We start from the raw sequence: 18,244 nt of genomic DNA on the forward strand, positions 1-18,244 counted from the left end.
CCTTGACCTTAACAGGAGGCTTGTGGATTAACTCCTGAGAGGCGTGAAGGTTTTACTTTATTATTTTTTTCCTTTTTTTATCCTCATTTTATTTCAACAGCCAGGGAAAATGGGAAGAATGCAAATGAGTGAATGCCCTCTTGGGTCTGTGTTGCTTTCTGAGCATAATCTGCTGACCTGGCAGGCACCAGGCACAAGGGGAATTTGCTGCCCTGAAGTAGAAAGAAACTTCAGCCACTTTGCAAGCTCTTGCTGGGGGGTTTGCTTGTTGGCTTGAGGGAAGCCAAGAGAGCCTCATCCCCCTGCAGAGAGATGCTCTCTGGGGTCAGTCATCTGCTGCTCACATAATGGGAATCATTCTTTTTTAGCAGGGCTAACCTGGGACCCTAAGATTTTTCCACCTGCCTCTGAAAATACTCAAGAAAGCTTTTCCCCTAAAAATGGCACAAATGTGACATCTGCTTCTCTCCGGAGGGACAAGCTGAGCAACTGTGACAGGAGCAAGGCAGCTCCAGAAGGCTGAGGTGGGACACTGAGCTGGATGGGGAAGAGAAAAAGGAGGCATTGACTTCAGTTCTGAATGAGGTTCCTGCCCTGACCACAGGAGCTGTGGGAGTATTTTGATATTTATTTAATATACAGGTGGGAGAGGAGGGCTGGACAGGGTTATTGGTGAGGGAAGGGTGATTTTGGGTGTGTTGGATTTGAACAATAACATTTTTAATAGCCAGCAAACCATCAAGGCTTGAAGAGCAGGTGATCTTCTGTACCTCAAAATTATTGAATGCTTTAAAATGATGCCTGATATTACATGATACACATCCATAAACCACACTTATCCTTTGCTTTGCAGGACACTGGTTCTTGCTCTGAAAGCTGGATTGACCATGTCCCCTCCAGTCCCTGCAGAGCTGGGCTATACACCCCCTGATGGTGGATGGGGTTGGGCAGTGGTCTTTGGAGCCTCCATCTCAGTTGGGTTTGCATTTACCTTTCCTAAAGCTTTCACTATCTACTTTAAAGAGCTCCAGGCTGTTTACAGCATTTCCTACAGCCAGATTGCCTGGATAACATCCATCATGTGTGCCACAACCTATGGAGGAGGTAAGTGAAGCACACCCACATCTTTCTTTGGAGAAGAGGAGGTCAAACCTCTACCCCAAAAAGGGAGGGGAGAATATATTTCTTTGAGAAAGTTCTTGGAAACTTCTAACTACAGTTTGGTGCTCTGTTTTCTGATGATGTACACTGGCAAAACAGTGAAGGACAATGTTGATGAAGGTTTTCTTGGTGATGTCACTGGTTCTTGATGTTTCATCAGAGATCTTGTTACATGTAGACAGAGGCTTGGCCATGGTGCAATTGGGCAGTTACTTCAGCATATTTAGTATTGCATCTTCTGTTCACATTCTTGGCAATTTTTTTTTTTTTTATTTTTTTTTTTTTTGAAACAAAAAATGTGTTTCTTGGACTCCTGGTTGTACAGAAGATGGTGGAAACCCCAAACCTGAAGTTTTGCTGGTTAAATGCATGTAATTTGCTGGTGTACGTGCAGGTAACTCTTGGGATATGTAAATATGTTTTTAAATATTCCCTATTTCTGTTGCTAAAATCTTCCTGTGAGACATTTATTAAGGGATAATGTATTAGGTTTCTCTCTGCAGATTCTTTCTTAAGGACAAATATGTCCACTGATTACTTCAAGTTAAAACCTTCACTCAGTACTTGTGCCTTGGCTGGGAAAGTTGCTGTTGTGGGAAGGTTTTTCTTGTCCTCATAATGAAATCACCACGTGGATGTTCTCAGGGGGATATTTGCCTTTTATACCAACACCAGGCATCATTCTGCCCCTTTGATCTGAGGAGCTGGGGTGTATTTTGCTGTTACTGGTTAGGAGAGGACCACCTGGTGCCTGTGAGGTGCTGCTGCTGGGGTTATTCCTGGGCTCTTTGCAGCCTCTTGGTCCTTCAGAGCTTGTTTTTCTGGGGTGAAATCTAAAAGGATTAACACTTAAGAACACAAGAATAGCCACACTGACTTGGATCTACCTAAGCCTCTTAAACAAGGTCAGTGATCCAGGCTTTGGGACTGTTGCACACAAGTCATAGGTGGGAAGGATCTTCTGGCTGCCTCCTCCCCTTCAGGACAGGAGGGTTTGGATGCTTCCCAGGTCACCCACTGCAAATGTCAGGGTCCACCCTGTGTACAGAACTCCCACACACCCCCCTCGTGGACTTTAGGAACAGGTTTTCTGTGGCAATAATAATAATAATAAAACTGTTTTGTCATCCAGTATGGGATGGATTAAGGTGAAAGAAGAAAATTTCTGTAAGGCTGACCCGGCACTCAAGAGAGCAACATATCCCTCTCTGTCCTGAGCAATTTTGCCTGAGTATTGCCCTGAGCAACACCTGGGAATGTGGGCAGTGGTATCTGGACCCTTTCACAGCTTGTGTCTGGTGTTACTGAGATTCCTAAGGTGGCTGCATGCCTTAGGAAGCTGTCACAGTATAAAACTTGTGGTTTTCACTGCTGATCTTCCCATCCTGAAAGACTTTTCTGAAATCTCATTGCTGCATGGCTCTCATGATAAGGGACAGCCACGTGTGCTCTTGTGACTTGAAAGTGCTTCCTTGACTTTCTCAGATGACCCATGGAGCAGCAGGAGGGTGTCTGTGTAAGCAGGAGATGCTGTGAAGCAAGAGAAATTCTCCTTTTCAGCATTGCATTTATCTTTCCACAGACTTTGAGCTAAGAGCAGGGGGCTCCTACCTGTCCCACCCTTCCTGGCATTTCATAAATTTGTGTTTGTTGTTGCAAGGGCACCTTTCCTCTCTGGTGGTCTGCCCCATGGTGTGGTAGCTGTTGCTTTTCTCTTTTAAAGCATCTGGAAACAACCACAAAACTAGGAAAGAAACAAACCTTGTGCAAAAAGTCTTAGGAAGAATCCCTGTGTAATGATTATGGGCTCTTTTGGAATTAAGGATGATCAATTATCTCCTCTGTTCTTTGTGAATGATTAATAGTTCTGAACATTTCCCAGTCATGTTCTCATCTTTCAGTTTTTATTTCTAGTAAATGGTGTTGACATCTCCATAGATCTGAAAGCAGCAGTGTGCAAATAGTAATAGAAGAGGGACTGGCAATGATAGCAGATTTAGGAGTTTCATCTCAGGGAATAAATATCTTTGAGTGTATAAGTAATTGAATGCTCAGTTTGATCTTCCTTTCAGCTACACCAGCATAAATCTGGAGTCCTTCTGAAGCATCCCATGGAGCTGCAGGTTGTGTTTGAGAGGGGAGGAAAACACAGGCAAAGCTTTCTTGAGGGCATGCAGGGGAGGCCCTAAGGGAAAATGATGCCTTTAAACCCCAGCTTTAGTTTTACAGTGTTCAGAAATGCTACAGCTAACTGTCTACAAAATAGCCTTTTAGGACAGACTGTGTTTCTTTGCACTGGAGTAATTCAATAATAATAGTAAAAAAGCTTCAGCAAAAATTAACTTTCAGTATTGTTTCTGGGTGAAAGTTTGGCTGCTCTGAAGTCAGCAGGCACCTTGCCAGCAGTTTTAGTGGAGCCAGGACTTCATCTTTCAGCTGCAAACTTTGATTTGCTGAACTATAGCACTGGAAGCCAGGCAAATTTCAGCCCCAAGAAGGACATTTAGGGAAAGGGAGGGTGAGAACTGAATGAAACTTCAGAAATTAATTCTTTTTGGTCTCACAAAGGTCTCCAGGGATGCTAAGTGAGGGGGTGCCCTATAACCATGTCCTAGATAGCAGGTCAGTCTTTGAAACTTGCCTTAGGAGGAGTCATTTCTGTGGCACTTGGGGTTCTGAGGAAGGTCAGGGTGCAAACCCTGGATTACAGTGAGCAAATATCCCACTTGGAGCAAAAATCTCCTTGTTTTGATCTTGTGGTGTCAACAAGCTCTTGAAGAACAATCTGTGGAAGACCTTGAAAGTTAATACCAAAGCATCATGCTTGCTGGGCTGAGTTTCCCTGCAGGAATATCATGTCTTGCATCACCCTGTGTTAAGGGCTGCTCAGTCTCCAGTGCTCCATGAACTGACCTCTTCCCATCTCAGAGTCTGTTTCTTGTTTCTGTATCTCAGCTTTTCATTGAGTTTGAAAGGCAATGAAGGAGCTTGCTGGGTTTCTTCTGTCCCAAGAGGAGGAGCTGGTGATGGGCAGATTTATCTTGCAGTCCTGCTTCCCACCTGCCCACTTCCAATGTCCAGCAGCCCCACCGGTGATGAGAGCTGTGACATATCAGCCAAAATTGGCCTCTGCATCCTGGTTCTTGAAACAAATCAAATTAAAGTGCTTTTGATTTTTTTTTTTTCTTTTGGTTTTGCTGCAAAAAAAGAAGCTGGGCAAAGTAGGGAAGGCAAACTGGAATAAGACAGGATATAGTACTGATTTTTGCTTTGACAAGACTGAAGTGTCTTTTCTTCACCATGTGTTGACCTTGAGCAAAAATATATGAACTCATTACCCTGTGCTGAAAACTCCCAGCAAGGAAAACATGGTGTGAGGCTGGGAGGGGAGAGGCACAGGGGAGGGGAGGTGGAGGTTTCCCTCTGCACACAGTGTCTTCCAGTAAAGAGTCCACTTTATTTTTGGTAGAAATGGAAGAGTGACCTGCTCTGCTCTGGCTAATGTGTAATTACACCTTCAACACAACCTTCTGCCCCAGCTGTTTGTTCACCCATGTTTGTGTTCACAATCTGAAATGCCACCAGGCTCTGTCTGCATTCAGCAGTGTCTGAATAAATCCATGGTGTTTGTCTTACTTTTCAATCATTCAAGGCTTGGCATAGCCAGGCTTCTGCCATGAAAGTTAACATCCAAATTCTTGATTCATCTTTAAAAGTTAACAGCTAAATTCTTGATTCATCATTAAAAGTTAACAGCTAAATTCTTGATTCATCTTTGAATCCTTGAACCATGTTGTTTTTCCCTTTCTGTGCAGTCATTTTCCAAATAGAACAGAGGAAGGTCCTACTGGGATTAAGATGTAAATGAGATGAAGATGCAATAGCAAAGGAATAATTTGTTTTAATCCCCCAGTGAAAACATTCCACTTATTAGATTTAGATTAATTGTTGCCATCTTTTCACCAACACAAATGTTTTGGTTCAGGCTGCTGATTAAACTCCTGCAACAGGGGAAAAACAAGAAGTGATGTCACTGCTGAGTTTGTTTTATCATCTCCAGGAAACCAGCACACCCAGCAGTGATGCTTCATGCACCTGGCTGGTTTGACAGCACAGACACAGAGCTGGAGCCATCCAAGAGTTTTGCTGGCTCTGGAGAGAGTTATTTCATGTCTCATGAATCCTTCTGCCTGCCTGGCCTCGGCACTACTAACACTGGGGCTTAGCAAAAAGCAAGTTTAACATTTCATAACTTTCTGTTTTGACCTCTCCTTGATCCCCTTGTCAAACATGACTGAAAGCAGAGCCACACTGCTTTGCCAGCACCCCAGGAGCACCAGCACCCAGGTCCCCCAGCTCTGTGCAGTGTCACCCCCCTGCCAGGCGCAGGGACGCGTGGGGTTGGTGGCTCTGCCCACAGCAGAGCATCTCACGTGGCTTCAGAGGGGCTGTGTGGAAACTGAAGCTTTCCCCAAAATAGCTGTGGGAATGTCAAGGGATGGGATTGACCACGCTGGACCCAAGTGCCCTGTGTGAAGGATGTGTGGGTGCTGTGTTTTTGGGGTGCTGCCCTCCATCCCTCCCACTGCTCGGCGCCCTGGGAGCTGCTGGATGGAGTTGGGTTCCCTTTAATTAAAACCTTGGGCATGAAACTATTTGTGGTAAATCCCTGAATGCTGGAGGTCTTGTGGCTAAATGCTGAGGAATGTGTTGGGTCAAGCTGGTCAGGCTCAGGGGTGAGGAGGGCACGGGGGGATCAGGGCAACTCTGCACCCGCCTGGTCCCTAGGCTGGGATGTTGGGATTGTATCTGCTTGGGGTCCAGAGCCAAGGATTTGGCTGAATTCAAACCTTTTCCTGAGCAATATTCTATATTAGTATGGACTGATCCTTTGGAAAAAGTTAAGAATATTATTAGGAGCATGAATGTGTGTCTGCTTTTGGAGGGCTGGGATTTCTCTCTCTAAAACAGATGGCACTGAGTACAGTGACAGTGTCACATCCCAGGCCACAGGTTTTGTGGACAATTGCTGCTTATAATCACATCCATGACATCAGAAGCTCCATTTTAACTGCAGTTATGGATTTGTGGATTGGATTTCACTGCTGATGCTCTTTATGAGCAAATGGAAAATGACAACAGAATAGTTTTGAGAGATGTGGGTGTGCCATGGAAGTAGGAATCCCAGATGCTTCTGAGAAGTGCAGTTACCTCTTTAGGTCCTCACTTACCTGCTGCTCTTTTGATGCAGCAGAGCTTGGTATGGATAGTATTTTTTTTTACATTAATAAAGCCCTTTAATTGACTTTAAAAGACTCAACTAAGGAAAAACACCATTGGGGTTAGTGAGCTGTAAGCTCCTTACCTTTAGTTGGAATAAAATGCCTTATGTAAAAGGCTTGGAACAGAATTCTTCCCAAATACCAAAGTGGTCCACTGAGAATAGAAATGCTTTCTATTCTGAGGGAAGCCTTATTTATTTATCTGGAAAAGAAAAAACACTCCTTTTCAACACTCATCACCTTTTTTTTGGTGACCTTATATTTTAAATGCTGTTCATCAAAGCTTGGGCTTCATTATGTGAATTTAAAAACCATGACTTTAACTTGAACTATCCATGGGAATTGTCACATAAAGCTTTGCAAAGATTGAAAAAATGGGCCCTTTTGGGGGCAGAGGAGGAGTTTCAGGTTCTGCCCCTTTTCCTGCTTTGCCCCTCTTCTTTCAACAGCTCTGGAGTGGAGCACTGGGAAAACAATAGCAGCCACTTATTTACATGGAGGGCTCTGATAGGGAAATGAGTAATTTCAAAAAGGTATTTTGCAATTTTAATCAATTTTCTTGCTGCTTGCCAGCAAATTAAAAAACCTGCCCTCCAGGAAGTGTCTGCTGTCTGTGGATGAGTAAGTGGAGCCTGGCCCTGGGGGAGCCTCTGCTCCTGAAATGGAGGGGGAACACTCAGACAGCTACTGTGCCATGAGCTCAAGTCTTCCCAAATTGCTAAGAAGTGTTTTTTTTTCACCTCATGAGCCCAGGATTTCTGCTGTCAGCCCCTCAGGCTGTTGTGCTTTGTTTGTAGCATCTCTTCAAAGCAGCAAAGGAGAGCAAAGATTTTCTGGTTTTCAGACATCTTTAGAAATCACTCGTTTGTCCCCAAGATCTCCTGCTGCAAATGGTTTCCTGCTCCAGTTTTGAGTTTGCCACCAGGCTGTGAACATCTGCCCAGAAGATGTCACACCAGGGTTAGATGCACAGGCTGGTCTTCTGCTTTACACCAAATTCAGTATTTCTGCAGAAAGAAAGTCCCATCTTCCAGCTGAGGTCAGGGCTGGAGTTGGAGCTGCTGCTTCATCTCTCTCCCAGGGATCTTCATCCTCTGCTTCATCTCTCCTCATCCTCTGCTCCTGGGGATTTCCATCTGCCCTTCTCACCCTCAGCACTGCTGCTAAGGATGTGTTGAAGTTCAGTCTCAGGTGTGTTTATTTAGATTAAGTCCAATTTTTTATTTTTGGCAGAATACAGAAGACAGCTGCCGAAACAAACTTCATTCCTGTTTACTTGAAAAACTCCACTCATCCAAGCTCCCAGCTCCCTGTAGGAAAATAAAGGAAAACAGCCCTGTCCCCTTGGGCATCATCTTGTTCAGCTGCTGACAGGGGGTTTGTACAGGAGAGACTTTAATTCTCTCTGGTAAAGGCAGAGTGCCTGTCCTTGCACCCCATGCATGCATGGCACAAGTGATGCAGTTTAAAGTCTCCTTGCAGCTCATAAAGTGGGTCTGGGCTGGAGCAAACCAAGACTCTCCAGGTCATCACATTCTGACCTGGATCTAAGAGTAAAAGTCTTCTGGTCATTTAAAGTTTACTCGGTTTTATAGGAGGAAAGATGCAGCAATAATAAAACATCTTACAGGCGTGTTGCAAGGGGATTTTTAAAACTTTAGATTCACAGTGCCAGGAAAATTACTAAGGAATTACTGTTTGGTTTTTTTTTTTTGTTTCCCCCGTCTCTGTTGTTGCTTAATTGGGTTTGTGAAAGAATAGGATTCACAGGAACACAGGATGGTTTGGAGCATTGGAAGGAGGTGGAAACAGGGAGGAGGGGAGCTCTTTGTTTCATCAGAGATTGATGGATTTGTACCTGGCCGGAAACTGGTGTTAAAAATAATGTTATTAATTCAAAATTAGAGAAAAAGCACCTGCCTGGACCAGCAAGGTTTGTCCTCCTGTTCCTTGGGGAGGGAAGAGCTGTGCACAGGCCCAGAAGGTTGCGAGCCAGGACAGCAGCAAAGCTTTCCAGAGCCAGGGATTTGCTCTTCCCTGGACTATCTGGGCAGGCTGGGACCTCCTGGCTGTAACATTGCCACCTGGGGGGTGTTTGGTTCAAAAAGAAGGGGAGGGAAGAAAAATGTGAAGCTCAGCAGTGGTTAAACAGAGTTTTTCCAAACAGCTGATTTCCACACACCTAACTAGCATGACTTGTTTTTTGGATGCCCGGTTGCCTTTTCTGAAAACAGCCTGAATGCAGATTTGTGGGAGATTAGGGAGGAGTTTGGGGAGTCTGAAAATGCTGAGATGTGAGAAGGGTTGGAAGCTCTGCTTAGGGGCATTGGGAAGAGTGGGCTGTGTGTGAAGTGGAGGTATAGTGTAGCTTTTATCTATATGAAAAACAGCTTTTACTAAAATGATTTGACCAAACTGATTCTTGAAATATGCCCAAACCATGCCTCAGTTTTCACAGTTAACCACGGAGGGAAAATCATGTGGAGGTGGAGGTGGAGTGGGAGATGCCAGGACACTGACACTCACCTGCTTCCTCCATATGAATCTCCCTAAAATTAGGGCCAGGGTTGAATTCCTCCAGGCCCCATGGGGCTGTTACTGAAGTGAGGAGGATCAAAGCTGGGAGAGATGTAGGGCTGGTGGGGAAACTGCAGCTCTCCATCAGCAGCAAACACTCCCAAGTTTCCCCAAAAGGGACTTTGGTGCGAAAACTACAACACAGAGCAAGTTGGTGAACACAGGAGGGTGGATGACTGCCCAAATCTGCAGTGATGTGGTGATGTGGGACAGGAGAGCAGCCCGTGACTTTGTAAGGAAAAGCACTGGGATGCTGGTGGAAGCACAGGGAGAAAACAAAACAAAAACCCAACAGTATACTTTTTATTTTAATAACCGAGGCTGGTTTAATGAAGGCTGAGTGCTGCTCTCTCCCGCAGCGCCCTGCCTGGGGCGGGGCGAGGAAAAATAAAAGGGAAAAAAATGGGAAAGCAGCGAGACACAGAAACCCCGGAGGAGGTTCGGTCTCTGCCCCGTCCTCCGGGGCGGGGTGAGCCGGGTCGGGTCGGGCCCCTGGGGAGGTGCGGGCGGATCCCCCGGCTTCGTCCCCACCTCCAACCCGGCCTGGGCCGTCCCGGCGGGGGCTGAGCGGCCGCTCCCGCAGGTGGGTGCTGGGGGTGCGGGGTCCCACGCGTGTCCGGGGGCTGCAGCCCGGGGCTGCCGGGCGGAAAGGGTGGAGGGGGTGTGTGTGGGAGGACGGGATGGGGTCGGAGTGGGTGTGGGCAGCTGTTTCTGGTTTTACCCACCTCTATGGGGCATTTATGGCACCGGATCGCTCTCCCACCTGCCCTGCACGGGTGCCAGGAGGCTATACTGTATTTTAAATATAGTATAGACTACATACAGATTTATTTATGTGTTTCTATATTTATTTGGGGTTTTTTATGCCTACCTAAAGGGTGGGTGCGAGTTTGGAGCCAAACTCTTCTCAGTAGTTCCCAGTGACAGGACAAGGGGCAACAGGCACAAGCTGGAACGTAGGAAGTTCCAGTTAAATAGGAGAAAAAACTTTACTATGAGGGTGACAAAGCACTGGAACAGGCTGCCCTGGGAGGCTGTGGAGATACTCAAAACCTGCCTGGATGCAGTCCTGTGTATTGTGCTCTGGGTGCTACTGGTTTAGTGGGAGAGTTGGAGTAGATGATCTCTAGAGGTCCCTTCCAGTTCTGACAATTTTCTGATTATATATTATCTCTTTATTATGTTACATACTGTATTATAAATTTTATCATTTATACATTGTATATAGCTAACATTCTTTGCATTAAATGTCAACTCACACCAGCAGGAGTGGGTACAGGATTAAAACCAAACAACTCTCTTGCAGCTGCCTTGGGGCGATGCTGTTGCTGCAGATGGAGGGGACCCGGGGGAGCAGCATCTCCACCACTGACCCTGCCCATTTGCACTTTTGTTTTTCAGGGCTTCCCAAGAAGCACTGGGCTGGCACAGCCTGGCCATGCCACCCCCCAGTAAGGTGGGGCAAGCCCCTGGCCCTCCAGATGGTGGCTGGGGTTGGGTGGTGCTCTTTGGTGCTTTTGTTTCTGTCGGCTTCGCCTACGCCTTCCCCAAAGGCCTGGCCATCTTCTTCAAAGAAATCCAGGATTTCTTTGGCACCTCCTATAGTGAGATTGCCTGGGTCTCCTCGATCATGTTGGCCACGACCTACGGTGCAGGTGAGTAAACCTGCACCAGCCCTCGTGGTGTGTTGGGAAAGCTGAAATAAATCAGAAATTTCGGCTCTGGGCTGGCGTGCAGGGGCACCATCAATGTCCATCTGCAAGGGCACTGTCAACAGACTGATTGTCTGACTGAGTTTTGAATGTCTTTTAGGGAAAGAAGTCATAGGCATAGCCTCAAGGGGTTAAGAGGCAGATTTTTTTGGAGGTAAATTGGTGTTGGGGTTTCTGATCAGGTTTCCTGCTTAGCGAGTGCAGGCGTCTTTTGACCCATCTGGATGTCTTTGTACAGGGGACTCCAAATGCCTTTGAAGAGGTGGTCTGTGACTACTTTGGTGCTAACATCCCCTTTATTCCCATCTGGATTTGGAGCACCTTTGTTGCTTTTCCAAACAGGGCTCATTCCACTAATCTGGCCACTGTGTGTTGCAGAATCCTTTATAAAGGGGTCCAGCACCTTCTGTGCCCAGAGACTGAGCTGCACGGGTTGTCCCATTGCTGCATCCCCTTCCTGGTGATGCTGCCAGCCACAAACAAAACATGACCATGGCTCTGTCATACAGCACCTCTGTTCCCCCAAAACTGCCAGATCCAGCCTTGCTCCTTGTATCCAAGTGGCAAGGTGACAGGTGAGCTGTTCTGAAGGGCATCCTCCTGCCTTGCTTTGACACAAGTCAGTAACTTCGCACCTGGGATGTGGTGAAGTAGCAGCATGGCCCAGACCTGGCATCTTGCTGAAGGTGGTAGTGGTGGTCCCTGACCCCAAAAATCAGAAGATTACCATGGAAAGCTTTCCATGAGCATCAGTAAAAAAGCCCTGAGAAGAGGCTGGTATGAAATAGCTGGGTCTGGGTTTCAGCCAAAGGTGAGCGTGGAGTAGAGCAATAAATGAAGTAGCTGCTTGTTTATTGTGGCAGCTTATAATTACAGCAATGAAATCAACAGAGTCAATAGCTCCTATCAGTTGCAAAGCAGTGTGTATAACTTTGCTCTTTTATTTTGTGTTATTTTGATAACGCTTTCATGACTTAATGAAAAACTCTTGAGGTCCCTTTGATTAAATCTGTGAAGGGAGGTAGACAGGAACTGTGCTCTGTAGTTTCAGGAAACATTATCAATATTTATTTTGGCTATTAAAGCAATTCTGAAAATATTCTTTGTTTTTAAAAAGGGATTTTTGTTTTCCTTAATAATGCACTGCAGTGTTTTTTGGAGAGCCCAGCTGGTAATGAAAGTAAAGGTGCTTTGTAAAAGTTCATGAAGTGGAAGCAACGCTTGAATCAGAGCCCATTGTAATCTGCCTGGTTGTAACCTACTGCAAAGGCTTGGTCCCATGGGGAGTAGCTTTGCAAGGCCCGAGTTCCTATTTAAGAACCCACAATGGGACCACTTTTTGGGGCAAAGCACAAGCAGTGGTTTAGAAATCCTCCTCTTAAGCCAGTGCCATTATCCCCTTGGCCTCCCTGATGGGATGCTGAGCCTGAGCCCTGGGGAGTGCTGCAGCTCTGGGGTAGGTTTCCACTGGGGCTTGTTATGAAATGCAGAGAAAAGCACTTTTTTTCTCAGCCCCAGCAGTAGAAATAAGCAGTCTGCAGTGAAAAGGAAACAGTTGGGCTCTGTATAGGCTGAATGGGAGCAAGTGGCTTGCTGGGGGGGAGGGAGTCACTGCTGGAGTGGGACAGGCTAAAGGGCTGCTTGTCATTTAGATGCCACTTAAATGCTGTCTTAAAGGGCTGGGGCAGCCTGTCTCTGAAGCTGTCAGGTTGAGAAAAAAAGGAAAAGTAGGCAGTTAATGCCTTTCAGTTGTCCCCAGTTGTCTAGGAAGCTGTATGGCTTGGAAATCAAAGAGAAATGGTTAATGGGTTGTACCAAAATTATGTGAGAGAGTGGAGGCTGCTGTGATTTTCATGGTCTGGTACTAAAATTAAGGCATGACTTGTTGGGAAGGCTGTGGTTGGGGTTTTAGTATAGATGAGTGTGCTAAGTGTGTCCCATGGAGAGCAGGGACCAGTGGTGTCCCTGGTGTCTGGGTCCCTAACGTGTTTCTCTCTGGCTTCCCAGTAGCTCAGGGCATGGCACAGTGCAAGTGCTGGTTCTGCCATTGTGCTCAGTCCTGTGAGCTGGGTCACAAAGCTGATCTTATGTTTTTATGTGTTGCTGATCTTATGTCTTTAACCACCATCACCCGTGGGGAAGCAGTGGGAAATCCTGCTCCACCATGGGATGGGCAAAGACCTTGAAGGAGCAGCCCCCCAAAAGCCATGTCCCTCCTGAAGAGTGCCACCTGCTGAAGCCACATCCCGTCACCTGTCCCATAACACTGCAATAAATGCACCAAAAGGAGTTACTTACAGACTGGGGGCTCTCTGGCTGCCTCTGTGGGTTGTTGCCAGCTCTGCTTCATCTCCCAGTATCAACTTCCAGTATCAATCCAATATGGGAGAGATGGTTCATGCCTGACCATGACTGAGTGAGGATCCCACTCTGCAGATTAACCCTGCACCAGCAAGTGCCTGAAGTTGCTCCCAGGGTGTAGAGGGGGAGCTGGAGCTTCTTGGGGTGCTGGAGCATCCTGATGGCTGCTGAGCTGGTGCTGAGATGCTGATCACCTTTCCCTACTCCTCTGTGCAGGCTTTCTAAGCCACTTTCTTCTCTTTCTCTCCAGGTGCTGAAGCCAGTGCCATGTGCTTGGCACTTGGGATGTTGGTAGAGGACTTTTATCCCAATGAATTGAGCATCTCCTGCCTTTTTGCAAGGAGCTTTAACTTTACCCTCCCTAATGCCATTATAGGGTAATGTGGAGGATGATACAAGTGGGTGCTGTTAATTGCAGGTGGTTGTACCTTTGTACCTTCCCACTTGCCTTGCATTTGCTCAGTTCTGTCCAGTTAAAAGTCTTTTCCCCCTCTGCTCTGCTTTTGAGTGAGATTTATGCTTGTTTGCTCATCCCTCACCCTGCAGCAATCCAGGCTGAGGCTCCAGGTCTCAGAGTGGCTGCAAACAGGGCTGTGGGGGCAGTTTGCAGAACATGGATCAGACGAAACCCACATGCCCAGGAGTGCATTTAGCACATCTAATTTGATTGACTGGGCATTTAATGCCAGAGCAGGTTTGACTTATGAGCAACATCAGTGATTTGGAAATTCTCATTAAAGGAACAGGGCAGTGGTTGCTGTGAGCTGCCAGAGTTGTGCTCTGTGGCAGTGGCTGCTGGGATGGACATGTGGTAAAGCTTGGGTTACTTTGCTGAAAAGAGGGGAAATAATTTAACACTGGATCTCTGCTTATCTTTTCTGGAAAAAAATGCCATAGTAAGCTTTCAACAAAGTCCTGAGCAGCTGGCAGAGTTACTAAACCAGATACTTCATGCTATGTTCCCTTCCTTTCCCAAACCAGCAGAAATGTCCCAGCCTGTCTGGAGGTGAAGGGAGGGGTTGGAGGAACCACCAACCACCTCCTCCACAGTCCTGTGTCCTTGGGGATGGAGGGACCAAGGATTCTGCTGCTGTCAGATATGGACATCACAGCCCTGAGAGGAAAGCCCCCAACTTTCTTCATCCCCCCCCACTCCTCCTGCTCCAGCAGCAGTAGATGGCCACGATTTGGAAGGTGGCCCAGCAGATCAAAAGCTTTCCTCAAAGGCACCCAGGCTCTGCTGTTTGCTCAGCTGGCTTCAGGGACAGGCTGTGGCTTTGCTGTCCCCTCCCTGGTGTTGACCATGTCTCTGGGCTGTGCCTCAGGGCAGCAAGGGTGGCATCTGAGCATGGGGATGTCCCTGACCCTGCTCAGCTCCCTCTGTCCCCAGGAGCTCAGGGTGGGAGCAGGGGGGTCTCAGTGACAACAGCTTTTGTTTGCAGACATCCTCAGGAGGCAGCCCCTCATTTCCTTGGCACACTCACTGGTGCAAGGATTTGGGGGTTTTTTAGCTGGCTTTGCAGCAGAGCTTATGTTTGCATTTTGTAAATAATGCAGATGCAGGGTATTTTCTGACAGTGCTCCCAGGGATTAACCCCGCTCTCCATGGAGTAGCTTGGTTGACTTTGACAGCATGGATGCAGGTTTACAGTGACCACCTGAGGCTTTGGCTTGCAAGCACCAGAACAGTTCCAGTTTTTCAGACAAAGACTGAAAAATCAGCAGCCAACACTGTTTCTCCCCTTCACTTTTTGCTTAATTCCCCATGGAAGCTGTTTTACACCAGCCGAGGCCCTGGCAATATATATTGCAGAAGTTTTAATGTGTCTTATCCCCCAGTTTCTTAATCTGAACTAGGTTGCAGAAAACAATTCTGTCACTATAATACAAGTAGTAAAACAGATTAGTGTGCAATAAAGTGGATAGCCTGGACTTTATGATAGGGTACTTGTAGTTCTTGCCAGGCTTCATGTTCAGCAATTTCACGTTTCGAGTTGTGGAGGGCAAAGTGGGAGTGAGGAGCATGAGGAAACATTGCTTTTCTCCGGCCAAAAGCTCAGGGTGAAACTCTGTCAATCTGATAAAGAAGGATTTCTGTTTTGCAATGTTTCTACTTTTTTTTTTTCCCCTGTCCTGGGCAAAGAACTCATTCTTTACCTCAAATGAGAAGAGTATTACAGAGCAGAGTCATTGCTTGTTGTTAAGAATCAGGATTAAGGACGAGAGGAGATGCCACCATCCTTTTCCAGCTGCACCTCAGCTCCCAGGTGTCCCACTCTGGGATTGATGGGGATACTGAAGACTGCCAGAATTTGGAGCATCTCAGGACTCTCATGGTGCTGCTGCCTGCCCCTGGCAGGGTCTCCTTCTGCAAACTGCATCCTTGGGCTACATGAGACCAAAGCTCCCAAGCTTCTGCCTGGTCTGCAGGAATGAGGTTTGTTCAGGGTGACAATCTGAAATGAAACAGTTGCAAAACCAAAAAGCTTTCGGCCTTCTCATCTCCTGACTTGGGCCATGTGCCTGCAGTGTGTTCACTGAGCTGTGCTGCCCTTTTCCCATTTTTAAGGGTGACAGATTTGAAGCAAGGCTGGTGAGACCAGGCAGGTGAGACCCCAGAGATAAGCAGGAGGCAATTGGGCTCCCAGGAAAGTAAAGATAAGCAATATTGATTTGCTGGTAATTTAGTTACCCTGTTCAGCATCAGGGGGAGCAGCCAAACATTCTAAAAATAAGAGATCCTGGTGGCACTAATTTGATAGCAGCAATATTCTTGTAGCTGGTACAGTCTCCTTTAGGGCTACAAGAGATGTAAGGATCATAGGAAGAAGTAATGTCTGTGATTATGGCTAACAGTTAAGAGTTTAAACAATGATTTTCCTTTCTGGTACCTCTGCCAGAATGGAGAGATTAATTTAGTGCCTAGGATGATATCTGCATTTTCAGGTTTTTTTCCATGGTCACTGCGTGGGCAAAATGCTCCTTTCATCATTATAATGAAGCAACAGAAGTCATCTAAGGAAGGGATCCTGACACAAAGTCGTATCAGCTGATAAGCTTGAATAGTCTGGAGCGAGGAACTTCTGACCTTTGGGGTTTTTTTTTTTTCTTCTCATTTTGAAAAATCTCACTCAGTCCTTTTCAATTTCTGTGCAGCTATGCCCTGTTCAGGTTTGTGTGGTTTGTGCTGCTTCTGTTGTCCCTTAATATGTAAAAACCCAAGATACATCAGGCCCATACGTTGATTTTATTCAGTATTTACTGCAGTGGAATCTTGGTCTCAGTCTCACTATTTTCTGCTTTAACATCCCCAACATAACCTCCAGGGTGTTGTTCTTCCACATCCCAATTTCTACTAAAATTAGGGTCTCACCTTCTGTCTGTATTCCAAGACAGCTGCAGAGAGCCACGTTTTGCAAAGACCAGAGAAATGGGAGAGTTTCTGAAGTAAAAGCTTTATCCTGAAGCCAGCCAGTGTTTACTCTTCTTGTTATTTATTATTCATTGTTTTGTAATTGGATAAAATGTCTGAAGATTTAATTCTAGAGAAACACTGCAACTGAGTCTTTCCTCCAAAGAAAGTTTCTCCCAGAGCTTGAAACTGCTTAATAGAGCATCTGCTAAAACAGCAAGGAGGAGATTGGGAAGTTGAAAGTCAACCATTGACCTTGAGCATTTAATCCAAAATTTTATAGCTGTGTTTTATTACACTGCTAGCATGATAAATTGCAGTGACAGGTTTAGAAAGCACCTCACAACATGCAGTGGCAGAAAGCTATATTAATAATGAGTTTGATTCTGCAGTTTTTAACTTAATCAAAACTGCCAATGTTCTCTCCTGGTCTGGTCCAAACTTCATCAAAACCTTCTCTGCCTCCAGAAGGCCTTACCCAGGGCTCTCCACCCATCCCAAATGCTTGCAAGTAGTTATGAAGCACCACAGCCCTAAAATGGGGAAACTGAGGCATAGGAAGGGAGGTGTGGGTTTTGGGTTTTTTTCAGACAAGCAGCAAGTGGGTAGCAGAGCCCAGGCCAGGCCTCAGGAGGTGCAAATTCCCTGTGAGCCAATTTTGGCTCAGAGATTGCCTGATGGACCACAGGCACTGGAGCTGGATAAGCATTGACTGGTGGAGGCTTTACCATGTTTCCTGCTAAAAGTTGGTGATGGGGCTGCCTGGCAGAATTGTGTCTTATGCTTTGCCCAGGATTTTGCAGTGGATTTTCTCTGTGGAGTTCCCAAGGGGTGGGTGCTGCCTGTTTGGAGCATCCTACGGGGTTGTGTCCCGTTTAAAAAATAATCTCCCCGAGGCTTGAGTCCTTTTGCAGGTCCTGTGCTCACGTGGGGTTGCTGCTCTTTCCATCCCCAAGGAGTGTTCTGCATGGACTGAGGACTTTTCTTGTCTTTTAAGAAACCCAGAGCCTCAAACCTGTGAGTTGCCACCCAAGTGGCCTCAGTTCTGAAAAGCAAAGGGGTGTTCTGTGTGCGTTGTGCTCGGGTGGCTGCACTCTGGGCTTCCCATCCTTTTCTAGAACTTGGGCTCAGCAGAGAAATAAAAGAGTCAGTGCCTGGGCAGGGTTTGTATTTGGAGAGGAAAGCCAGTGCCTCTGGGTCCTATGTTGTGTCTGGCCACCCTGTGAGTTACCTGAGGGTATCTGAACCATCATCAGCCCCTCCTGAGCAGTCCTGGGTGCTGAGCAAGGGTTATGAGAGAGGAGAGGGGGATGTTTGCAGTGCTGGATCATGATGTTTGCTCTGTCTTACTCTACAGCCTTGGTAAAGCAAAACTTCTCCAGCAGGGCTTTTTTTAGACATGTGCTTTTCCACCCTGATATTTTGCTGAAATAGGCTGAAATGAAAGGAATTTCTCTGTTTATTCACAGTGGATATCCACATCCTGACATTGTGGCCCAAGCCCGGGCATGTTCTCTGTGTGTACCTGCAGCTCAGTATCCCAGTGCTGAGCTGGGATCACATCTTTTGCTGATCCTCAGCACCTCTTGGAGTGCCACCAAGAGTCCATCAGCTTCCCTGTGACATTGAAACAAAATCTTCCCAGGCTGGGGCAATCCCTGGGGTAGCAGCACCATTACCATCATGGATTTTGTTAAGAAAGCCAGGTGAGGAATGATTTGATTTCTGTAATGGATGGT

General features: G+C 46.5%; 1 protein-coding gene across 3 annotated transcripts in view; it reads left to right on the forward strand.

Moving 5' to 3' along the window:
* Positions 1–858: 858 nt before the first annotated feature.
* LOC139801679 (monocarboxylate transporter 2-like) overlaps positions 859–18,244 on the forward strand; it is a 35,922-nt gene continuing 18,536 nt past the window's right edge. Inside the window, exons 1-2 of one of the 3 annotated variants that reach the window (XM_071756256.1) lie at positions 978–1,104; positions 10,422–10,675. In XM_071756256.1, coding sequence (XP_071612357.1) covers positions 10,459–10,675 — 217 coding nt within the window. In that variant the 5' untranslated portion in view covers positions 978–1,104; positions 10,422–10,458. Of the gene's footprint in view, positions 1,105–9,490; positions 9,604–10,421; positions 10,676–18,244 lie in introns of those variants that run through there. The other 2 variants (XM_071756255.1, XM_071756257.1) reach the window with 2 other exon arrangements.

The sequence above is a fragment of the Heliangelus exortis genome, chromosome 12 (assembly GCF_036169615.1).
Source record: "Heliangelus exortis chromosome 12, bHelExo1.hap1, whole genome shotgun sequence".
NCBI classification, from domain to species: Eukaryota; Metazoa; Chordata; class Aves; order Apodiformes; family Trochilidae; genus Heliangelus; species Heliangelus exortis.